Raw genomic sequence first — 22,620 nt, 5'->3', positions numbered from 1 at the left:
TATTTACAAATTTTATTATTTTACTAACAATTTAATTACACAATTTTATTTGTTGAAAGACGCATAAAAAAAACATAGAAAAATAGTCAATAAATATGTAATCTTTAGTAGTACAAAATGGAGGAACAGATGTCAGGCTATACTATGGAATGCATAAAATCTATCCACAGCGCATGAATACTATACAAAACCAATAACATTTTATTTGTAACTTTTTATTCCTTCATCATTTTGTTGGGTCACTATAAAGTTATCGGCGTTGTACACTTTCAGCTGCTCCCACTCTGATGACCACATTACATAACCAGAACTTACAGCTCCTTTCGATGCAAGATAACACTGCAGTAAATCAGGAGTGTTTCCACAGTACCTAAAATGTCCGCACTTAAAGGGGTATTCCAGGAAAAACTTATATATATATATATATATATATATATACTGGCTCCAGAAATTTAAACAGATTTGTAAATTACTTCTATTAAAAAATCTTAATCCTTCCAGTAGTTATCAGCTGCTGAAGTTGAGTTGTTATTTTCTGTCTTACAACAGTGCTCTCTGCTGACACCTCTGCTTGTCTCAGGAACTGTCCAAAGCATTAGAGACTTGCTCCTACTCTGGACAGTTCCTGAGACAAGCAGACAGAAAAGAACAGCTCAACTTATCCCTTTTGCATATAGGTGGAAAGAGACTATGCAGGACACCAGGCACCAAAATGGAGGTTCAGTTTGATTTTTACCAATAGGCTACTGGTGTTGAACAAATATAAGTGCAAACATATTCTATATTGGGGCCATGACATCAGAGAAGGCAGAAAATACTTCTTCACTGCTGCATCTTCAAGTGAATAGGACATCTCTCAGTATCTATGAATCCGTAAATTTATGTCACGTAACTTCATTCTCCTTCCCAATACCTCTAGTATTTCCTCTTTCTTTAAAGGGGTACTCCGGTGCTTACACATCTTATCCCCTATCCAAAGGATAGGGGATAAGATGCCTGATCACGGGAGTCCCGCAGCTGGGGACGCCCGTGATCATGCACGCGGCACCTCGTTTGTCACGCTCCGCCCCTCAATGCAAGCCTACGGGAGGGGGCTATCACGCCCCCTCCCGTAGGCTTGCATTGAGGGGCGGAGCGTGATGTCAAACGGGGGCGGAGGCGTGAAGTCACACGCCGTCGGCCCTGCGGTCGCCCGTGATCAGACCTGGAGCGAACACGCTCCGGGGACTGATTACAAACGGGGTGCATGATCACAGGCGTCCCCAGCTGTGGGACTCCCCCGGTCAGGCATCTTATACCCTATCCAAAGGATAGGGGATAAGATGTGTAAGCACCGGAGTACCCCTTTAAGAAAAATCTGAGATATAGAATTCTGTAGTAACCATTAGTGTTGAGCGGCATAGGCCATATTCGAATTCGCGAATATTCGCGAATATATGGACGAATATTCGTCATATATTCGCGAATATTCGCATATTCGTTATATACTCGTTTTATTTTCGCGTATGCGAAAATACGCGCATACGAAAATTAGTATATGTGGAAATTCGCATATGCGAAAATTAGCATATGCTAATTTTCGCATATGCGAATTTTCGCACGTCAGTCTCACACAGTAGTATTACAGCCTTCTTTACACCACACAAGCTGGAAGCAGAGAGGGGTGATCACTGTGATGTGTACTGTGAAGAAAAAAAAACAAAAAAAAAAAACGAATATTCGTAATTACGAATATATAGCGCTATATTCGCGAATTCGCGAATATGCGATATTCGCGAATAATATTCGAATTGCGAATATTCGCGAGCAACACTAGTAACCATTTCCAAAATCTGAAGAATTGACGAGCTGCCGTGGGCCATATCTTTTTCTAACAGAACATTAAGGGCTAAGGCTTACGACTCACTATAAATTCCCTTTAGTAAAATGTAGTACACATTGAATATTTAATAGATTAGTTAGAGTAAGTGCAGAAAAACATCTATTTAATCATCATGACCTTGCAGATCCAGGGTTGTCTAGCCAGCTGTCAACCAAAGTGGGGTAGACATATGCAAGCAGACATGGAGGTGTTGAATAATAGTACATGGGCTGGCTAACCCTGGGCTTTGCCATGCTGGGAACACCCCCTGGGTACTTGAGCCTCATTTACATAAGAACAAAAAGGCTTATATCTCGGTGTTGTCAAGGAATATGAGGATAAAATGGGTATGTCCAAAATCCTGATGAGAGGCCCTATATAGCCATAGACCTATTTTACCCCTGTTTAGATGCTGACAGGTCAGCCTTAAAAGGGGTTTTCCCATCTCAACTAGTGAAACTAATATACTTGAAGGGCATGTCAAGTCAAATATTTTTGCAAATATATTCATTTAGCAAATGTACCTCCTAATATTCCTGCTCCTTTCCTCCTCTAGTTGACAGCTCTTTGCCTAGGTTACTGACCCCTGCTCTACTCCAGATGAGGTTGTTGGGCTCGTGTTTGTAATATACTGTACATATATATATATATATATATATATATAACACACACACACACACGCAGCAGCCCGACTTCCGTGTCTAGAGTGGAGTGGTGGTCTGCAACCTAGGCAAAGAGTTGTTAACTAGAGCTGCAAAGGAGCAGGAAGATTAGTAGAAGGCAAATTTGCTAAATGAATGTATTTGCAAAAATATTTTACCTAATGTGCCCTAAACTAGGTGAGTTGAGAAAGAAACACCCCTTTTACTATATATATATTTATTTTCCCCACAATTTATATTCCCTTTTCATTACATCATAGCAGTAGAGGATGGAAGAGAACCATTGACAAATATTGAAACAGACATCATTTTGGCACCATGGTTCAAATCTCAGGCATTACATTCTTCCTATGACAAAGGAAATGATGATTTTGTGGATCTTGTATAAAATGGCTGCTTGAAGTGTCTCCATATGACCAACACAAGACGTATAGCAAATATGGCACAGGCCAATGCCAGCAACACCGCTGTGAAAATAAAAGCTGAGGATGAGTATAAGAGGAGCAACCTGTCAGAAGGCTCATTTATAGACAATGGGGGAGATTTATCAAAACCTGTGCAGAGGAAAACTTGCCCAGTTGCCCATAGCAACCAATCAGATTGCTTCTTTCATTTTTCACAGGCCTTCATAAAAATGAAAGCAGCAAGCTGATTGGTTGCTATGGGCAACTGGGCAAGTTTTCCTCTGCACAGGTTTTGATAAATCTCCCCCCAATGAGATTTAGGCCTTAAAAGGGGTACTCCAGAGAACTAAACCCATAGCCCATCCTTTCCCTCTCACCAACCTATTTATTTGTCTAAATATCATTCATTAGATATATTGAGCAGTTTCCCTCTTCAGCTGTCACTTATTGCAGGGAGTGAGAGAAAGACATCATTATCAGATCCTCCTTGTCTTTGTGCAAACCCCTCAGTGAGACTAGCCCCCACCCTCCTGCAAGACAAACACCACGTAATTTCTGGCTTCACAGGCACACCTCCCCTCCCTCTCTCCCTGTGCAAGGATCTTGCAGGCAGAGAAGCCCAGTCTCCTCAGCACATAACACTGCTCTTTTCCGGCTGTGGATCTTATCACTGACTGCTGCCATTCAGAGCATTGAATGATTTATTGCTTGGGGGGGGGGGGGGGGGATAGTTTGAAAGAAAAGACATGTACAGTGTGTTTACAACAATACAGCATACACACAGATAGTAAAAGCAATTGGCTGGCAGCCATTACACAGAGCAGTACTGACTGCTGGAAGTTGCAGTCTGGGCTGCAAAAAAAGAATTTTAAAAGGAGACAACAGGGGCCACAGGAGCTTGCAAAAATCACATGGATAACTACAGGGGACACAGAACAGGTATTGTGGTGGCTTTGGGGCATTTTTATTTTCCTTAACTTCCCCGGAGCACCCCTTTAACTTGACAAGGATTCCCATGTTTACATTGGCAAAAGATGTTAAGAATGTGCACATATATACAGAATAAAAAAATAAATAAAAATAAAACAGTATTGGAAAATATTGCATACAGAGCTGGACCAACCCTTTTTGTTTAGCAATTTTATTAATACTTTTTTATTTAGATGGAGCCAACATAGTTTTTTTTAGCTTACTCCATGTACATGAACTACTTCTTATCGGTGGTGGTATAGCAATGTGACCCCCCAATAAATGCAAAAATTAAATGGCTGTGCCACTTATTAGAGCAGTGTTTCCCAACCAGGGTGCCTCCAGCCGTTGCATGCCTCCTCTATGCATCTCTATGGGAGAGCCAGAGATACATGAATGCTGTATCTCTGGCTCTCCAACAGAGACGCATGGAGGGGACATGTCGACCACCACTTCATGCGGGAGGGGGGTCGACACATCCGCTTCCTGTGGACTTCCATGGTGCAGTGCGCCAGAGGTTGGACACCCCCTGTGATCTTAAACTTATTTCCTATGTGCATTCTTCCTAAAGCCCTGGGTACTGGATACATCACTCTATTGCTGAATCTTTACCATGCCTGGAGTGACACCATCTGGACCTTACCAAAACTAAGGTAACCATCTTTGTGGTTTTTTGTTTGTTTGTTTTTTAAACACATAGGCTAAACTGAAATATCAGGCACAAGCCATGGACAGATAAGGTGCGGTCTCTGGAAATAATGCAGACTCTTATGTTATTCTGGATAACCCTTTTAGAGTAGGGCCATATTGTGTTGCTGCATATCTTCCTAACGATTTAAGTCAATGGGTTGTTGCTATGGGCAACTAGGCAACTTTTCCTCTGCACAGGTATTGATAAATCTCTCGTGTCTCTCAAGTGAAGGCACTGGAAGCCAAAAGGCACAGCCCAACTTGTTAGAAGTTTTAAATGGAGAAAAAACTTTAACCCCTTAAGGACTCAGGGTTTTTCAGTTTTTTGCACTTTAGTTTTTTCCTCCTTACCTTTAGAAAATCATAATTTTTAAAATTTTGCACCAAAAATCCATATGATGGCTTATTTTTTGCATCACCAATTCTACTTTTTAATGACAGTCATTTTACCCAAAAATCTACGGCGAAATGGAAAAAAAAATTATTGTGCGACAAAATGATACCGAACTTATGTAGGTTTGATTTTTTCATACTTCTGGAAAAAATCATAACTATATGCACAAAAATTTATACATTTAAAATTGTCATCTTCTGACCCCTATAACTTTTTTATTTTTCCGCATACGGGGAGGTACCATTTTGGTATTGGACTTTTTGATCTCTTTTTATTCATTTTTTCATTAAATAAAAAGTGACCAAAAATACGCTATTTTGGACTTTGGAATTTTTTTGCGCGTACGCCATTGACCATGCGATTTAATTAAGAATATATTTTTATAATTCGGACATTTCCGCATGCGGCGATACCACTTTTTTTTATTTACACAGTTTTTTTCTTTTTTTTTTTAAATGGGAAGAGGGGGGGGGGTGATTCAAACTTTTGTTAGGGAAGGTGTTAAATGATCTTTATTAACTTTTTTTTCCCACTTTTTTTTTCCCCACTGAGTTAACTGGCAGTACTTTACTTTTATTTTAGACCCGGCAATCAACTTTGAACCCGGCATCTAAAGGGTTAATAGCACGCGGCACCGCAATCAGTGCTGCCCGCTATTAGCCACGGGTCCCGGCCGTTGTTAGAGGCCAGGCCCGACACACTGTGGTCCCGCATTATAGAACGGGAGCGGACTCAGGGCGTACAGGTACGCCCTGAGTCCTTAAGTGGTTAAAGGCATTCTCAGGGAGTGGAAGTTTTGCTCTTAGCCAGGACAAAGCGGCAAGAAAATATTTGGGGGAGATTTATCATTGTTGCTTTGGAAAGTGAGTTTTAAAATGCTTAGTGCTTAGGCGCACGTGCAACATTTTGTGCGTCCCAGAGAAAGCAAAACATTTTTTATAAATCAATAAAATAAAAAAAGAGCTCTAAATGCAACGATAAGCCTCTTTTCTTTGCACAAGTATATCTCTATATGGCACACATCTGTACATCTCACTTCATGGATCCACATTGCAACAGAATATAAAAAAGAATGTATTTTTTTTTTTTAGCACACCTTCTAGAAACTACTTTTAAGTAGAACGCAATATTTACCTATGAAAATATCATTTCCACCAGGGGAGGATTCATTGAAATTCTTGTCCAGCGCTCCAGATAAGGCCACAATGACCACAGGATACACAGTCAGTGTATAGCGGACATACTTGTCAAATAGAAAGTTTTCCAACAAGAACCTGGAAGGAAAAATAGGAATGAACATTTGAAATCTCTCCATATAACAGCCCAGGTTTACTATGGCTGTTGTGCCAGATTTACCAAATAACGTGAGCCCCTGTGATAAATCTCATACATTTGAAATCTGTCCACTTTTGCGCAGTATAAGAATTAGACAGTATGACTGTTTTATGGGAATAAGGCAAAAATGAAAAGTGCTTTATAGGATGAAAAAAAACAACAACTCCACACCCATGCACATTTTGTATGTGCCATTGCTGCTACATTCACATCCATTGAGTCAGGGGGCATTGAGTCAGATGTGGGGTTATTTCAAGAAGAAATCAGCCATTTTTTTTTTTATATTTTGTGCAAACCCAGTAAAGTAAAGTTAAATTGAAAGAGTATTCCAAGGATTAACTTTTCTGTTTAATTCAGCTCAGGCAGGTGGTTAAAAAAACACAGCAAACTATACTTACTTTCCTTACTCCCCTACCACCGCTGTTCTCACAGAGTCTGTTCCCGCTGCGCAGCATGCGCAGCGGGAACAGACTCTGTGAGAACAGTGGTGGTTGACACAAGGAATTGCCAGTTCAGTCAATCACTGGCCAAGGTGGGACACTGCTATGGCCACATATTAACTCAGTGGGCAGTTCTTCGAGCTGACCTTGGATTTACTGCACAGTGGGAGCGAGCTCTAGGAGAGTGGCAATGCTGAGGGTAGCAAGGAAGGTAAGTATAGTTTTTTTTTTCTTTTTACTACCTGCAGAATTATACATAAAAAATAAGTTACGTTTCTAAATTGCCATTGTGTATTTACTGTAATAACATACCATAAAACCACTTCAAAAGCCAGGATAGCCAGGCATACAGTAGAGGAGGTGCTATTGGGAATGTCATCATTGTATGTCAAAGCAACTGCAAAGTTTAGCAGACATGCTATCGTGGTCCAAGTTGCATAGACAGCAATTCCATTCTGAGCCTGTAAGATACAAAGATTTCGTTTAACAAAAAAAATATGACTTACTAAAGGAATATTAGATTTAAAAAAAATTTTGGGGGAGGAAATGCAGTAAGTCAGTGTCTTGTTATGGACTATACTATTAGCACAGCAGTGATTATGATCTTGGAGAAGCAAGCCTTACACTGGGCAGATAGATTAAAGTCAGCCTGAACCCACTGATTTTGGCGGGATTGACTGATCATCTAATTTGTATGGGGGTCTCCCAACTCTCCCCAGAAGTCAGGGCATGCAGCATCCTTTTCGATTTTCATTCCGAACACATGTATGCTTGGCCGAGCATTCACGTGTATGGGGGCATGGGGAAAGACAGCTGTTGGCCAAGTTATCTAAAATTTATGGTGCCCCATTCACAATAAAGGTATGTTTGGCAAACCTGTTGATTTTAGCAGGATCAGATGACTACAGTGTGGTCCTCCAGCTGTTACAAAATTACAACTCCCAGAATGCTTGGAGTTGCAGTTTTGCAATATCTGGAGGTCCACAGTTTGGAGGCCACTGATCTAATATATATTGGGGGGGGGGTGCTCCTTGACTTTGAGAGGGGTTGAAATCCCTTTATGCACAGGTTATACTTTTTCCTAGTAAGGCTGCTGCAAAGAGGCTGCACGGCAAATATAAAAATAGGACCCTTAGTTTGCTTAGTGTGTGTATGGATCAGTCGGTGCTAGGACTGCGCGGACATTGCCGTCCCCAATAGACGGCTATGTCTTCCGTGAGTAGATCCGCCTGAAGAATTAGCACCACGATTCTTCAGGCGGAAATTTGAAAGCAAATTTTCTATTCACAAATTCTGCTTCAAAAATTACAAAGTGTGAATTGGTGGACGGAAAACCCATTGACTAGCTTCTACATTTTAGTAAGCAGAAATCTGCAATTTCAAATCGGAATTGCAGGCAGAAATTCCGTAGTGTGAGCCTAGCCTAAGGCTAGGTTCACACTGCGGAATCTCCGGGCAGAAAATATCCTACCGGAGATTCCGAGTGTGGCCAGCGCCGACTTAATCAGTTGGCACTAGGACCGTGCGGACACTGCAGTCTCCAATAGACTGTATTGGAGACTGCATTGGAGTATTTCCGCCTGAAGAAAGAGCAACACCATTCTTCAGGCGGAAATTTTCAAGTGTATTTTACATTCACAAATTCCGCTTCACAAATTCCGAAGTGTGAATTTGTGAATGGAAACTATACAGTACATTTTAGTAAGCAGAATTTCTGCCTGCAATTTCAAAGAGGAATTGCAGGAGGAAATTCCGTAGTGTGAACTTAGTCTAAGGGTCTATTCACACGGCAGAATTTCCGCTGGCAGAATCTGCCGGTGGAATTCCGCCTGTGATGAAAAACCCATACACTTCTATGGGTTTCCGCACTCCCATTGATGGAATTCCGCTAGCGTGTCAACAGGAGTGCGGAAACCCATAGAAGTACAGTATATGGGGTTTGAAATTCTGCCGTGTGAATAGACCCTAAGTCTGATCTTTGTCTGCCCTTAAAAAGGGACTGTCACTAGAGAGTTTTAAATCAGGCAAGGTCTGGGTGTTTTCAAGATTGATCATTAGAATGAGCAGGGAAAAGAGCACGCTAAGCGCATTCTTTCCCAGCTCTATGCCATGTGGCCGAGAAGGTCTACCAGTGTTAGTCTATGGGACCATCTGGGCACGGAGAGTGGGCAGAGAAGCGTTGATTCATACATCTCCCCCAACTCATTTTAGCAATCGGTCATGATCTGAACACTCAGACCCCAACCGATCAAAACTTCTGACATGTCTCTATCCCGTCAGAAGTGCCAGGTACTCTTTAACTCTTACATTTTGTGAGGATTTTGCAAATATTTTAACCACTCAACTTGTGCCAAGTCCCCAGTAAAATGGACATGAGATGCCCCTTTAGTAAAATTCTTGTACAACTTACAAAGATTCGAATAAGCCACAAGTCCACTCGCCTTTGTCTAGAAAACCATTCTCCATAAAGGTAAAGCGATCGGTAGGAAATAAAGAGTACTATGTGGTTTGTCAAAGCAATGACACCCAGAAATACCAAGGCAGGAATAAAAAATCTATTAAAATAAAAATAAACACTAGAGTTAATTTATACAGAAAATAAGTAATTTTCATTAATAATGACTGTGGACATAATAGCTACAATGTAAATATGTACAATACAGGGGGGAAAATCTTTTGAGAACCCACAGTGCATTTTGAAAGTCTTCAGACCCTCTCAGTTTTTTCACCTATTATTATTATGTTGCAGCCTTGTGCTAAAATACCCCATAATAAGAATCTAAAAAACAGTATTCAGACACTTTGCTATGAAACTTGAAATTAAGCTCTGGCTCCTCCCATTGCTCTTCGTCATCTCTGAGATGTTTCTACACCATGATTGGAGTCACCTGTGGTAAATTTAGATATTTGGACAGGATTTGGAAAGACACATTCCTGTCTATATAAGGTCTCACAACTGACAATATATATATATATATATAAAAAACGAAGCCAAAGGGGGAAAAGACCTGCCAGTAGAGCTCAGAGACAGGATTGTGTGGATGCACCGATCAAGAAAAGGAGAAAAAACATTTCTGCTGCACTTACAAGAGCACAGTGGCCTCCATAATTCCTAAAGAAAGAAGTTTGGAACACCCAGGACTCTTCCTAAAACTAGTTGCCCCACCAAATTAAAATGACCCAATGATCATTCTTGCTGAGCTCCAAAAATCCTGTGTGCAGATGGTAGAAACCTCCAGAAGGTCAACCATCACTTCAGCACTCCACCAATATGGGCTTTATGGCCAGAAAGAAGCCTCTCCCCAATAAAAGACACATGAAAGCCAAAAAATCACCTAAAGGACTCTCAGACTGTGAGAAACAAGATTCATTCTCTTTTCTGATTAACCAAGATAAAACTTTCTAGTCTCAATTCTCATATGTGGAGGAAACGAGGTACTGCTCATCACCTGCCCAATACAGTCCCTACAGTGAAGCATGGAGAGGGCAGCATAATGCTGAGAGGGCGTTTTTTCAGGGGCTGGGACAAGGAGACTGGTCGGGGTTGAGGGGAAAGCTGAATTAAATACAGAGATATTCTTGAAGAAACCGGAACCAGAAGGGTGCAACATAAAATGTGAAATAAAGTTAAAGGGTCTGAAGACTTTCTGGAGGCATTGTATTCACTGAAATGTGTGGCTGAAAAGTCCAAAAAGCACCTGAAATATTCCTGCACAATGTATGGACATGAACATATTACAGAAAGGCATCTATACATCATTGAAGATAATATCAATTTACTGAAATTATCACCAGGTCTTAATGCATCTATAAATAATAGAAAGTGCAAAGGCCACAGTACCAGTCTGGAGGATCCGGTTAGTGCAAATAGAGCTGACAAGAAGCGACGTTTCGGCACCATCGGAGCCTTTATCGCCTTTATCAAGAAAATGCAAGGTATGTTTGACAAGGGCTCACATGGAGCCGAAACGTCGTTTCTTGTAACAAATAAACTTCAGCTCTATTTGCACTAACCGGAGCCTCCAGATTGGTGCTGTGGCCTTTGCACTTTCTATGGTTGTTTGGTGGATTGGCAGTCCAGGTGACCACGGGCATATGATGGGTCCAGTGCTCTTCTCCACCTACTTATTGCAACTATTTAAAAATAAAAAATAAATTACTAACTTGCCAATAAATATTAATTAATCACAAATATAGTAATGAAAAATAATTATGCTTTATTGAAAAGATACCCAATAGAATACAACATTGGAAACCCCCCTAAAGTATATACACATATATATATATATATATATATATATATATATATATATATATATATATATATATATGTATACACATATACACACACAGTGTAGGACAGCAGCACATAAATAGAATAAACAGTATTAATCTATATATTATCTGGTAACAGTATATCAGTTGTATACAATAAAGCGCCCTGTACAATGTTGGCAGTGATAATGAGCAGTGCCCAAACTGTGGGGATGAGGTCAAATCCACTATTAAAGATAAGTACAATGATATATGCCAACAAGTACTCTATAACTGAGTGCAATTGTGCGAATAACCACCATATAGTGACAATATAGTAATGATATCAATCCATATCGCTAGTCTGTACTGATACTGGTTACACCTGTGTCTCGTGTTGTTCTGATATCATTACTATATTGTCACTATATGGTGGTTATTAGCACTATTGCACTGAGTTATAGAGTACTTGTTGGCATATATCATTGTACTCATCTTTATAAGTGCATGGTAGCCACGGGTGTTAGTAGTAATACCTTATCACTTCGTGACGCCAGGGCACCGTTCTCCTGTGCCGGACATGGGGAGTAAATGAACACACCGATGTCAGGTTACGGATAGCTGTCTTTACTAAGCTGGTACAGATGGTATTACACGAACAGTTGGTTTTGGGTGAGGAAGTGCAGCATAACCTTTGGGAGCCCTGTTGCTTTGCTATGACTTGTGGTGCTTTCACCAAACGGATTTATACTGACTTGTAAGACGGGTAGATGAATCCTGGTAGGTAGGGTCCTGTCAAGGTATTGAAGCCTTCTCCGCTGAGGCATGAACTTCCACCGTACAGAAGATTATTGCAGAATGACCAGAAGAAGTAGATTTGAGCTGGGCCTTCCCTCAGAGCACACAGCACAACACACCTGATCCTCACGATGGATCAGCGTACACATTACTGAGGCAACTCCTTCCCCCACTACACTACATCGGGGAGACTTCAGGGGTTCCCATTGGCAGGCCGGGTCACATGGGGTTCACTGTTCTCTCTTAAGGGTACAGTAACACAAGAATAACATATATACAGATAACATACAACCAGAAAATATTTTATTCTTCAATAAAGTGCCAACTTAATTAGTGGAACGGTAAGTCTCTGGGGGGCCCAACACCTTGTGCTGCCAAGCTGCCTGAAGCAGTCCAAAGCCACAGGACAGCCATTGGCGCTGGGACACCACAAGTGGGTTGGACCTTATCCCACAGTTTGGGCACTGCTCTTTATCACTGCCAACGCTGCACAGGGCACTTTATTGTATTCAACTGAAATATTGTTACCAGCAAATCTATAGATTATCACTATTTATTCTATTAGTGTGCTGCTGTCCTACACTTTGTGTGTGCGTGTATATATATATATATATATATATATATATATATATATATATATATATATATATATATAATGTTCCCCCACCAATTCACATTGTTTTAATTTGTCTTGTATGTATATATATTTTTATACATACATTTTTTTGGGGGGGGGTCCAATCGTGTTGTATTCCATTGGGTATCTTTTCAATAAAGTCTAATCATTTTTCATTACTATATTTGTGATTATTTAAAGGGGTACTCCGGTGGAAAACTTTTTTTTTTTTTTAAATCAACTGGTGCCAGAAAGTTAAACAGATTTGTGAATTGCTTCTATTCAAAAATCTTAATCCTTCCAGTACTTATTAGCTGCTGAATACTACAGAGGAAATATTTTTTTCTTTTTGGATCACAGTGCTCTCTGGTGACATCATGACCACAGTGCTCTCTGCTGACATCTCTGTCCATTTTAGGAACTGTTCAGAGCAGCATATGTTTTCTATGGGGATTTTCTCCTACTCTGGACAGTTCTTAAAATGGACAGAGGTGTCAGAAGAGAGCACTGTGGTCATGATGTCAGCAGAGAGCTCTGTGTTCCAAAAAGAAAAGAATTTCCTCTGTAGTATTCAGCAGCTAATAAGTACTGGAAGGATTAAGACTTTTTCATAGAAGTAATTTACAAATCTGTTTAACTTTCTGGCATCAGTTGATAAAAAAATATATATATAATATATATGTTTTCCACCATAGTACTCCTTTAATATATTTATTGGCAAGACTTTGTAGGTTATTTGTTGTTTCAGGTGACTTGCCATATAACTTGTTGGGTTATGCACTGTATATCCTTGAGTAATCCAAATTTTCATGCAGGTTTATTACTTAATGCAACTTTAACTTACTCCCGGTCCCACAGGAAGAGCCATCCTATATTCAGAATATTATTCAGAATCCACACAATGTAGAAGGAGACTGGAAACACATCTGGTTTCAAATACATCCAACCAAGTTCACTCCTGAGGAAAAATTAAAATAGACCCAAAGTAAGAAATTTATAAAAGCAAAAGTAGTCAATAAATAAAAAAATTAAATAAAAAATAAAAATATATGCCATAGTATGGGCTACATTACACACCCGGACCCCTGCCCAGTACTAGCTTAAAAGCCTATTACACAGCTCGGCTATAGGGCATGTGAGGCTCAAAAACAAAACGCTGGGTCATTGTGTAGCCATTTACTTCTATACATCACCAGGCACACATAGGGTTGCCACCTGTCTGGTATTTTGGCCACCCTGACGGTATTTTTATATGAAAAATACCTGCAATGCAATGGCCGGTATTTATCAAACCAATCCTCCAGCTCCTGAAATGTTGCACCATAACCTATTCCAGTGTTTTCCAAGCAGAACACCTCCAGCTGTTACAAAACTAAAACTCCCAGCATGCCCGGACAGCCAACGGCTGTCCGGGCATGCTGGGAGTTGTAGTTTTGCAACAGCTGGAGGCACCCCTGGTTGGTTAACACTGACCTATACTATATACTACTATATAGTCCAACATTCCTGGACTTGTAGATTTTGTTTGGGGCAGCTGCTGAGCCACAGGCTGTATCAGGGCATGCTGGGAGTTGTAGTTATTAACTTACTGTAACTCCTGAATTTAATAAAAAAAATAAATAATAAAATCAAAAAGTCACATCAAAACAATATGGTACTGTTAAAAAGTACAGACCGGGCGCAAAAATGAGCCCACATACAGGCCCGTATACGGAGAAATAATAAAGTTATAGGGGGTCGGTATTTTTTTTGCAAGAAAGGTGGCAACGCATGCCACACATCGCTGGTGATATATAGTGGGGGGGGGGGGGGGGGCTGACGAATAAGGATTTTTGAACAGGTTAAAACCACGCAACCATCTGACAAGCGTTTGCTCATTATTTGGGTGATTCCTGGGCCTTATAGGGAGATTATCACTCTGTTCAGCTAATAAGTAAGAGAATGTATGTGTATGTTTGTGTGTGGTTGCCAAGAGCCGCCACTAGGAGGAGCTGACTGCATACTGTTTTATTATCCAGTTCCATACACGCACAATATACAGTAAACTCCCCCTTACAGGTAGCTGAGGACAGATAGAATTGTCTTTATTTGAAGTATTCCCATTTCAGATGCATATGGCCATTTTCTTCGGATTATAGGTGTTATTATTATTATTAATAATTATATAGTGCACACAGATTAGACTATTATTTCGAAAGCAACGTTATAGCGGTCATTACAGCTCCCACCAAGCTCACCTAAAAGTTATTTTATTTCCGTCTGCAGGATATAACCCTGGACTATCAGGAACAGGAGGATGACAAAATGTAAGAAGCCCAGATTTGAAGGGTCAGGGCAACTATTTTAAATTGACCTTGGTTAAAAAGGGGTATTTCAGGAAAAAAACTTTTTTTTTTTTTTATTATCAACTGGCTCCAGAAAGTTAAACAGATTTGTAAATTACTTCTATTAAAAAATCTTAATGTTGCCAATAATTATCAGCTGCTGAAGTTGAGTTGTTGTTTTCTGTCTGGCAACAGCGCTCTCTGCTGACATCTCTGCTTGTCTCGGGAACTGCACAGAGTAGAAGAGGTTTGCTATAGGGATTTGCTTCTACTCTGGACAGTTTCCGAGACAGGTGTCATCAGAGAGCACTTAGACAGAAAAACAACAACTCAACTTCAGCAGCTCATAAGTACTGAAAGGATTAAGATTTTTTTAATAGAAGTAATTTACAAATCTGTTTAACTTTCTGGAGCCAGTTGATCTATATAAAAAAAGTTTTTTTCTGGATAACCCCTTTAACCTTGTTAGAAGGGAAAAGGGGGTTTATAACCATTCATTCACTAAGGCCTTTAAAGGGGTTCTCCGACACCTAGACATCTTATCCCCTATCCAAAGGATAGGGGATAAGATGTCTAATCTCAGGGGTCCCACAGCTGGGACCCCGCGATCTCTGTGCAGCACCCGACATTCGCTTAGAACGCTGGGTGCCGGGGGTCATAACGTCACGTCATGCCATGCCCCTGGTGACATCACGCCACTCCCACTCAATGCAAGTCTGTGGGAGGGGGTGGGGTGTGATGTCACGAGGGGGCGTGGCAGTGACATCACGACCCCCTCCCGACTCCAGCTCCAAGCATTCGGAACAAAATGTTACTGACGCTAGGGCAGCGGAGTACCCCTTTAAAGGCTTCTAGTCATTTTGGAGTTGTGACCCGGTTGTATGATATTCAAAAAAGATTGTGGCTTTCTTCCAGAAACCGCGCCACCACCCTTGTCTGTGGGATGTGTCTGGTATTATGAAGGATTTTTCAACACCATGTTATTATAAAATGGGCTATTAGGCCAGAGCTATCAAGAGCTTCACATGACAAGAACATTGGCGCAGATAAATCCAAACTGTGGAAACTTACCAGATTTATAAGTGGTTCAGGCGGTTAGGACACTTTAAAGATAAGCCAGATTTTCTGCCATTTGCAAAACTTTTTACAGTCAAAATGTTTTTTTTTGGTCTAGGTATGGATGTTCAGGCCCCCACTGATCGCCAGAATAAATAAGAACAGGAAAAGCATGGGGCTGTGCGCTTCACTCTTCGGCTTGTTTCAATCTTAGGCTCTATTGTCCGCGTCTCTTGGCTCATTCTAGCGATCTGTGAGGTCTCAACTCCCAGACCCCGACCAATCAAAACTTTTGACAAAAGTTTTTTTGCAAGTGACAGGGACACTTTAAAAGGGTTACTCCACTGGAAAACATCAACTGGTGCCAGAAAGTTAAACGGATTTATAAATTACTTCTATTTAAAAATCTTAACCCTTCCAGTACTTAGCTGCTGTATGTTCCATAGGAAGGTCTTTTCTTTTTGAATTTCCTTTCTGTCTGACCACGGTGCTCTCTGCTGACACCTCTGTCCATTGCTTTGGACAGTTCCTGACATGGGCAGAGGTGTCAACAGAGAACACTGTGGCCAGACAAAGGAAATTCAAAAAGAAAAGAACTTCCTCTGTAGTATACAGCAGCTGATAAGTACTGGAAGGATTAAGATTTTTAAATAGAAGAAATTTACAAATCTGTATTTTCTGGTACCAGTTGATTTAAAATAACATGTTTTCTATTGGAGTACCCATTTAAACTGTCTAGAGTACATTTAGACCATTTTTTACTTTTTTTCTTAAGACATGTGAGCCAAAATGTTGTACAATTTTGGCGTATGGCGTCACATTTAAGATACCCCCTTAAGCCATGTCCATTTTCAATATAGCTTGGCCCCCTTATCGACTGTGGCAAACATCACCATCTTTTTTGCCCACTTTTCTATTTTTGTCTAGTAACGTGTACGTTTGTTTTTGCACAAATGCCACTAAATTCTTGCACACATACTTTTATTATCTTTTCCCATAGTGCGCTCCTTTTTAGAAATGCTTATTTATTCTTACCTTCTGCAAATCCCAGAAAGGACATAACCAAGCCACAAAAACTGCCAAGCAAAGATCACATTCCAGATCATGAATGTCCATCCAGATGGTGTGAATTCAGTTCTGAATTTATCGGAGATATTTCCCACTCTCTGTAAGAATATACCTGCAGGTACAAATCATAGTCAAGTCAATGTAATTCCCATATATTGTCCCAATTCTCTTTGGCTGAAATCTCCCCTGCAGTCAGGAGTGTAGTAAAAAGCTCCCCGGTACATACATTCAGCTTACCGTATATACTCGAGTATAAGCCGACCCGAATATAAGCCGAGGCCCCTAATTTCACCCAAAAAACCCAGGAAAAGTTATTGACTCGACTAAGCCTAAGGTGGGAAATACATCATCCCCCCCCATGTCATCATCCCCCCCTGCCATCATCCAGAACCCCGTCATTAACACCCCCATCATCATCACCCTGTCATCATCACCCTGTCATTTTCATCCCCGTCATCATCACCCTGTCACATTTCCCACTCGTCATCATCCCCCCGTCATCATCACCGCCTGTCAATCCCTTCAATGACAGTCAGTGGTCTTCAACCTGCAGACCTCCAGATGTTGCAAAACTACAACTCCCAGCATGCCCGGACAGCCATTGGCTGTCCGGGCATGCTGGGAGTTGTAGTTTTGAAACATCTGGAGGTCCGCAGGTTGAAGACCACTGCCCGGGCCTTCGTCATCATCCAGACCTCCCTTTAGTTTTCTACTCACCTCCCCTCGGTGGGAAGGAAGGGTGAGCTGGTCCGGGCCATCTATGCTGCAGGGACCGTCCGGTGGGGAGGGTTAGTCATTCCGGACTGTCCATCTTCACCGGGAGGCCCTCTTCTCCGCTCCGGGCCCAGCCCCAGACTAGTGACCTTGCCTTGATGACGACGCACAGGGACGTTCATGCGCAGGGACGTCTGCTGCGCACGGACGTCCCTGTGCGTCGTCGTCAAGGCAACATCACTAGGAGAGTTCACTCGAGTATAAGCCGAGGGGGGCGTTTTCAGCACGAAAAATCATGCTGAAAAACTCGGCTTATACTCGAGTATATATCTATAATCTATAAATCGTAACAAAATTATATTTTACCTAGTTTAGGGGCTTGGTCGCAGTTGCGACCTCAGTGACGGGTGTGGTTACACAACTGCTTGCTGCCAAATATCCCCATGTCCATATGGACCTCCAAGGGAGTAGCCCATTCTTGACCAGCCAACAAAAAAACAAGTTCTCTGATTGTGAATAATAGAATGATTTGTTTGCATAGGGCCAACATATGCTGCAGTGCTGTACAGAATTTGCCATCACTCACATCGGTCCCTTTGGGGCTTACAATCTAAAATGCTAGATATTGGAGGTAGTTTTGCTTTAAAGTCAGTATCTGACTCTGATAAGAAGCCTAAAGACATGACTGGGAATGCTAGACAAACCAGACAACTCTCCAGGAGAAGAGTGAACTCATCTATAGACAGCTGTTTCAGGGTTCTGCTCTGTACTGATGAGGGGCAAGAGCCCGAAACAGCTGTCTACAGATGGGCATGCTCTTCTTCTGGAAAACTGTCTACCTCGAAAAGGTGGCATCAGAGAGCTGCTTTGCATATCCTTCTTGCTAAATATATAGGGTTGTTAATCCATGCACAAAAGTGAGAGGCAGTATAATGGACAAGGATTATTTTCCCCCTTTTTTTCACTTTGGTTTTTGCGGATGTGCGCCAAATTTATCATTTGGTGCACTTTGTTAGTAATTTTGGTGCAAACGCTGAAATCAGCTGTTCACAGCACTTACCACCACAGAGGACAGCGTATTTTACCCTGCAGCCATTTCGGAGTCCCTCCTGCAGAATATCAGCAAGCAACGAGAGTTATTTTCTTTTGTGAGGTTTATAGCCACCATGTGAAATGGATTTTATTTTTAACTTGAGTGTTAGTTTTTTTTTGGTTACCTTTAGTGCTTACCTTTCCTGAACCTGTGTGGCCATATCCGATGGTGGCTCAACAGAGGGTGAAGGTCCCTCAGAGAAAACCATGTCGCAGGATAGTAGTGCGAAGCCCCGGAGGTGTCGCTGCTTTCACAAAAAAATGTTTTAAAGGTATTTTGACACCTTTACATTTTCTGACATAGCTGTGTGTGTGTTTTCCATGTAAAAAAATTATTGGCGGTGAATTGCGACAAAAAAAAACTAAAGGCGCAAAATTGCGCCAAAGATCGATTGGCGCAAATTATGAATTACTGACCAAAGCAAAAAAATCACACACAGGACCGTGTCATTTTGAGCAAGTTTAAAAAATTACAGTGGAGAGAATGCGCCAAACTTTGGCGCAAAAAGACACTGCGCCAAAGAATTGCGCCAAAGTTACGAAGAAGAAAAAAACTTAAATCTGTTGATAAATACCCCCCCCCCCCTATCTCCTTATTTATTATGGCTCCAATAGAACTGTTAGCACTTTTCTTTACCTGTCATTAATCCAGAGCCAGCTCCAGCATTAAATGCCACCATGACAATGTATACAGCAAGAGTGAGGAATATCAGGACTATCTTGAAAATGCTGTGTTCGTACATTTTTTAAACCTAGTGAAGGAAAAGAGATAAGATTAAGAATGTTTACATGGTTTACTGATCAAAGAAATTCAATGCATCCTCCCAGGATTATCTAGTTTCTGGTAGAAATGAGATATCTGACCCAGGCTCCATCGTCAACATCTTAACCCTATTTCCATATGCAGCACCGCTCTTGTCTGCTCGGTGTGCAGGGTAATACAACATGGCCCCACTGGTGCAGTGTTCTGGTATGTTAACGTTGAATCCACATAGGTCTCAGATGTTGGTATAGCCCCAATCGTGAATTAATGGCATGTACTAGTGAGTAAAATTTTTGTAGGGGCTAGGGTCTTAAAAGGGAACTCTGGTACAAGACAACCTATCCCCTATCCACAGGAAAGGGAATAATTGTGTGATCACAGGGGGGGGTTCTGGTATTTCGCATGCATGGAGCGATCTTTGCTCCGTGCCGGATTACTGACGACCACGGTCCTAAGATGGGGTCAACGCAACTCCTTTATATATAACTATGGAAGATCCGGAGATACCTGAACGCTGGATCTCCATCGCTTCCATAGACATGAATGGAGGGGGTGTGTCAACCAAGGCCGATCCGAAGTCTAAATGTTCAGAAGGCCGGGGTGTCGGGCTGGAGATCTTGGGGGGGTCCGACAACTGGGATCCTGTGGATAGGGGATAGTACCAGAGTTCCTCTTTAAATGTTGGTTTTTGAGACAGTTGCAAGTAGGATTCCTTGAAAATCTGATGTCTATGGCTTTTTAAGAAGTCTGCAACATATCCCTATGGTGGTACTATGAAATGATAAAAAACAAAAAATCTGAGAGTTCTACATGGACTGAAAAGACCCAAAACCGAGGATACTGTGTTACACACTACCCTATGTACCTAATTGGACAAAGGACTAATTGGAAAAAATATATGGAAACAGTCCTACTAGGTGACGGGGGCAATAGAGATAGAAGTGTGGTGCCTTGGGGGGGGTTATGGCAGTTGGGGTGTTGCTATGCGGTATATCAAGGGTGTAATTGACTCGTCAGTCGTGACGCCAGGGTTAGGGTTAATACTGTGATGCTTGGCCTATCGCCACCCTTCCCAAGAGCGATAGGGAGTTGAAGAATAATTGCAATGTCCACAACCAGAAGCTTTGCTGAAAACTGTCGGAAACTTTACTGAGTATTTTCTGCAACAGGGATAACAGGAACAGTCCATATAACAGTGTCTATGTACAGCTTAAGCAAGCGAAGATTGACATGTGGTTGGGACTTTCTAAGTTCTTTTAGCTTAGGAGGATTGATAAGCATAGATCCGCTGGATTTAGGGCTTTGTTTAGGTCCAGTGATCCTGCTAGCATTAGCGGGGAAGTTGTAAGAACTCACTGTTTAGTTTCAGGCAGAGGCCGGCAGGCTTTGGCCCAGTAGTTGTCGTTGTAAGTTGCGCAGATCTTGCCTCTTCAACGATCCGGAACCCAAGAGAGAGACTATTGGCTGCAGCTCCCTTATATGGGTAGGGGCTGGCCGTTTTAGGATTGGTCCATACCATCTGTCAATCAGCTTTACAAAGTGTTATGGGTAATCACATGACCCATGAACCTCCAAAGGTCCTTTTATCTACCATAGAGTACTAACCAGAGTCCCATGACCTAAGGCCCTGCAACGCTATGAAGGTAAGCATGCATATTATATACAGCAGTTACATGTAATTTAACAGAATATTAACTATCTGAGAGGTGACTAGGGGATGACTAGGGAAGCGGACCCCACAGTTCCTAGGAACTCTGACTTTGGGGACCCCCAACTAAGGTACGGTATGCAATACGGTACCGGGACACCACAGAACTAATAGTAGAAAATTTAGAGTGAGAATCGAATATATTACATAACAATTTATTGCTTAATTATAAATAACATCCTCTGCAGGGCCCTCGTATCAGATGTGACACATAAAATACAAGGAAAATAAAAGAGAGAATGGATGGTTGAATTCAAGGTTATAAAATGTATAATTTAAAACATATAAAACATATGAGATGATCCCCAACGAGCAAGGTGGATATAAGTACAATGTTTTGCACAATAAGAACACAGGTGAGGACTTATGCTTCTGTGGGAAGAACGGGGGAAACTTGTACTCCTGTCTAGAACCAACAATTTGTATATTTGTTTGGCTGTAACTTGTAAGAAGGATAACGCTGCAGATAATTTGTACCACTGCAAGTTCTTTTTCTGGCTCGGGCAGCGCCGGGCCACTATGTGTCACAAAGATCGCACTTTCTGTTACACAGAGAGGGATAGCGGTGAATAGTGAAAGCGCTCAACAGCACTGTAGATACCAATGTTTTATTCTATTTCACTTATATGGTCCAGATGGCATGATATAATATATAAAAATCACAGGTACAGTATATAGACAAAGTGCTCAGCAGTGCTGTAGATCCCTTTATTACAGGTGCAGTATATAGACAATGCGCTCAGCAGTGCTGTAGATCCCTTTATTACAGGTACAGTATATAGAACAAGTGCTCAGCAGTGCTGTAGATCCCTTTATTACAGGTACAGTATATAGACAATGCGCTCAGCAGTGCTGTCCCTTTATCCTGTCCCACTTTACTTGATTGGCCCTGAGGGCACAGGGCCGATGTTATAAACAAGTCACAAGTGGGATACTATGTGGGGCTGGTACTATGTACCTCTTACCCACTCCTGGTTAGTGGATGGTCTGTGATATAAACTTGTTCTGCTGGCTCAAGCCTTTTCTCAGCATGCGCGGAGCGCGCGCTCTGATCTTGATATAATAAGTCAATATTTCCAAATGTGTGTAGTTATTTAGTTTGGCTCGAGTTGGGGTACTGCTGGTGATGCTAAAAGCTGCATGTTGACTTTTTTCTAGCTATTGAAAAAGGGGACCTGGTTCCCCGAAACACGTCTAGCATCACCAGCAGTACATTCTGATGTACCGCAACTCGTTCATGTTGCTGCCTATCAGGTGAAGAAATGACTGAGTTGGGGTACATCAGAATGTACTGCTGGTGATGCTAGACGTGTTTCGGGGAACCAGGTCCCCTTTTTCAATAGCTGCATGTTGACTTTTTTCTAGCTATTGAAAAAGCTGGTTCCCCGAAACACGTCTAGCATCACCAGCAGTACATTCTGATGTACCCCAACTCAGTCATTTCTTCACCTGATAGGCAGCAACATGAACAT

General features: G+C 41.5%; 1 protein-coding gene across 4 annotated transcripts in view; it reads right to left on the bottom strand.

Annotated features, from left to right (window-relative positions):
- Nucleotides 1-2,563: 2,563 nt before the first annotated feature.
- LOC130362877 (uncharacterized) overlaps nucleotides 2,564-22,620 on the bottom strand; it is a 45,356-nt gene continuing 25,299 nt past the window's right edge. For 3 of the 4 annotated variants that reach the window (XM_056567974.1, XM_056567972.1, XM_056567975.1), the window contains exons 2-8: nucleotides 19,315-19,429; nucleotides 16,839-16,983; nucleotides 13,268-13,381; nucleotides 9,166-9,310; nucleotides 7,068-7,216; nucleotides 6,115-6,254; nucleotides 2,565-2,990 (exon numbers count right to left, since the gene is read on the bottom strand). In XM_056567974.1, the coding sequence (XP_056423949.1) occupies nucleotides 2,872-2,990; nucleotides 6,115-6,254; nucleotides 7,068-7,216; nucleotides 9,166-9,310; nucleotides 13,268-13,381; nucleotides 16,839-16,983; nucleotides 19,315-19,420 (918 nt within the window). In that variant the 5' untranslated portion in view covers nucleotides 19,421-19,429 and the 3' untranslated portion in view covers nucleotides 2,565-2,871. Of the gene's footprint in view, nucleotides 2,991-6,114; nucleotides 6,255-7,067; nucleotides 7,217-9,165; nucleotides 9,311-13,267; nucleotides 13,382-16,838; nucleotides 16,984-19,314; nucleotides 19,430-22,620 lie in introns of all 4 variants that reach the window. The other variant, XM_056567976.1, reaches the window with a different exon arrangement.

Source organism: Hyla sarda, chromosome 3 (assembly GCF_029499605.1).
Source record: "Hyla sarda isolate aHylSar1 chromosome 3, aHylSar1.hap1, whole genome shotgun sequence".
In the NCBI taxonomy this organism is placed as follows: domain Eukaryota; kingdom Metazoa; phylum Chordata; class Amphibia; order Anura; family Hylidae; genus Hyla; species Hyla sarda.
The sequence above is the reverse complement of the archived record's forward strand: the minus strand, read 5'-3'. Positions and strand labels throughout refer to the sequence as shown.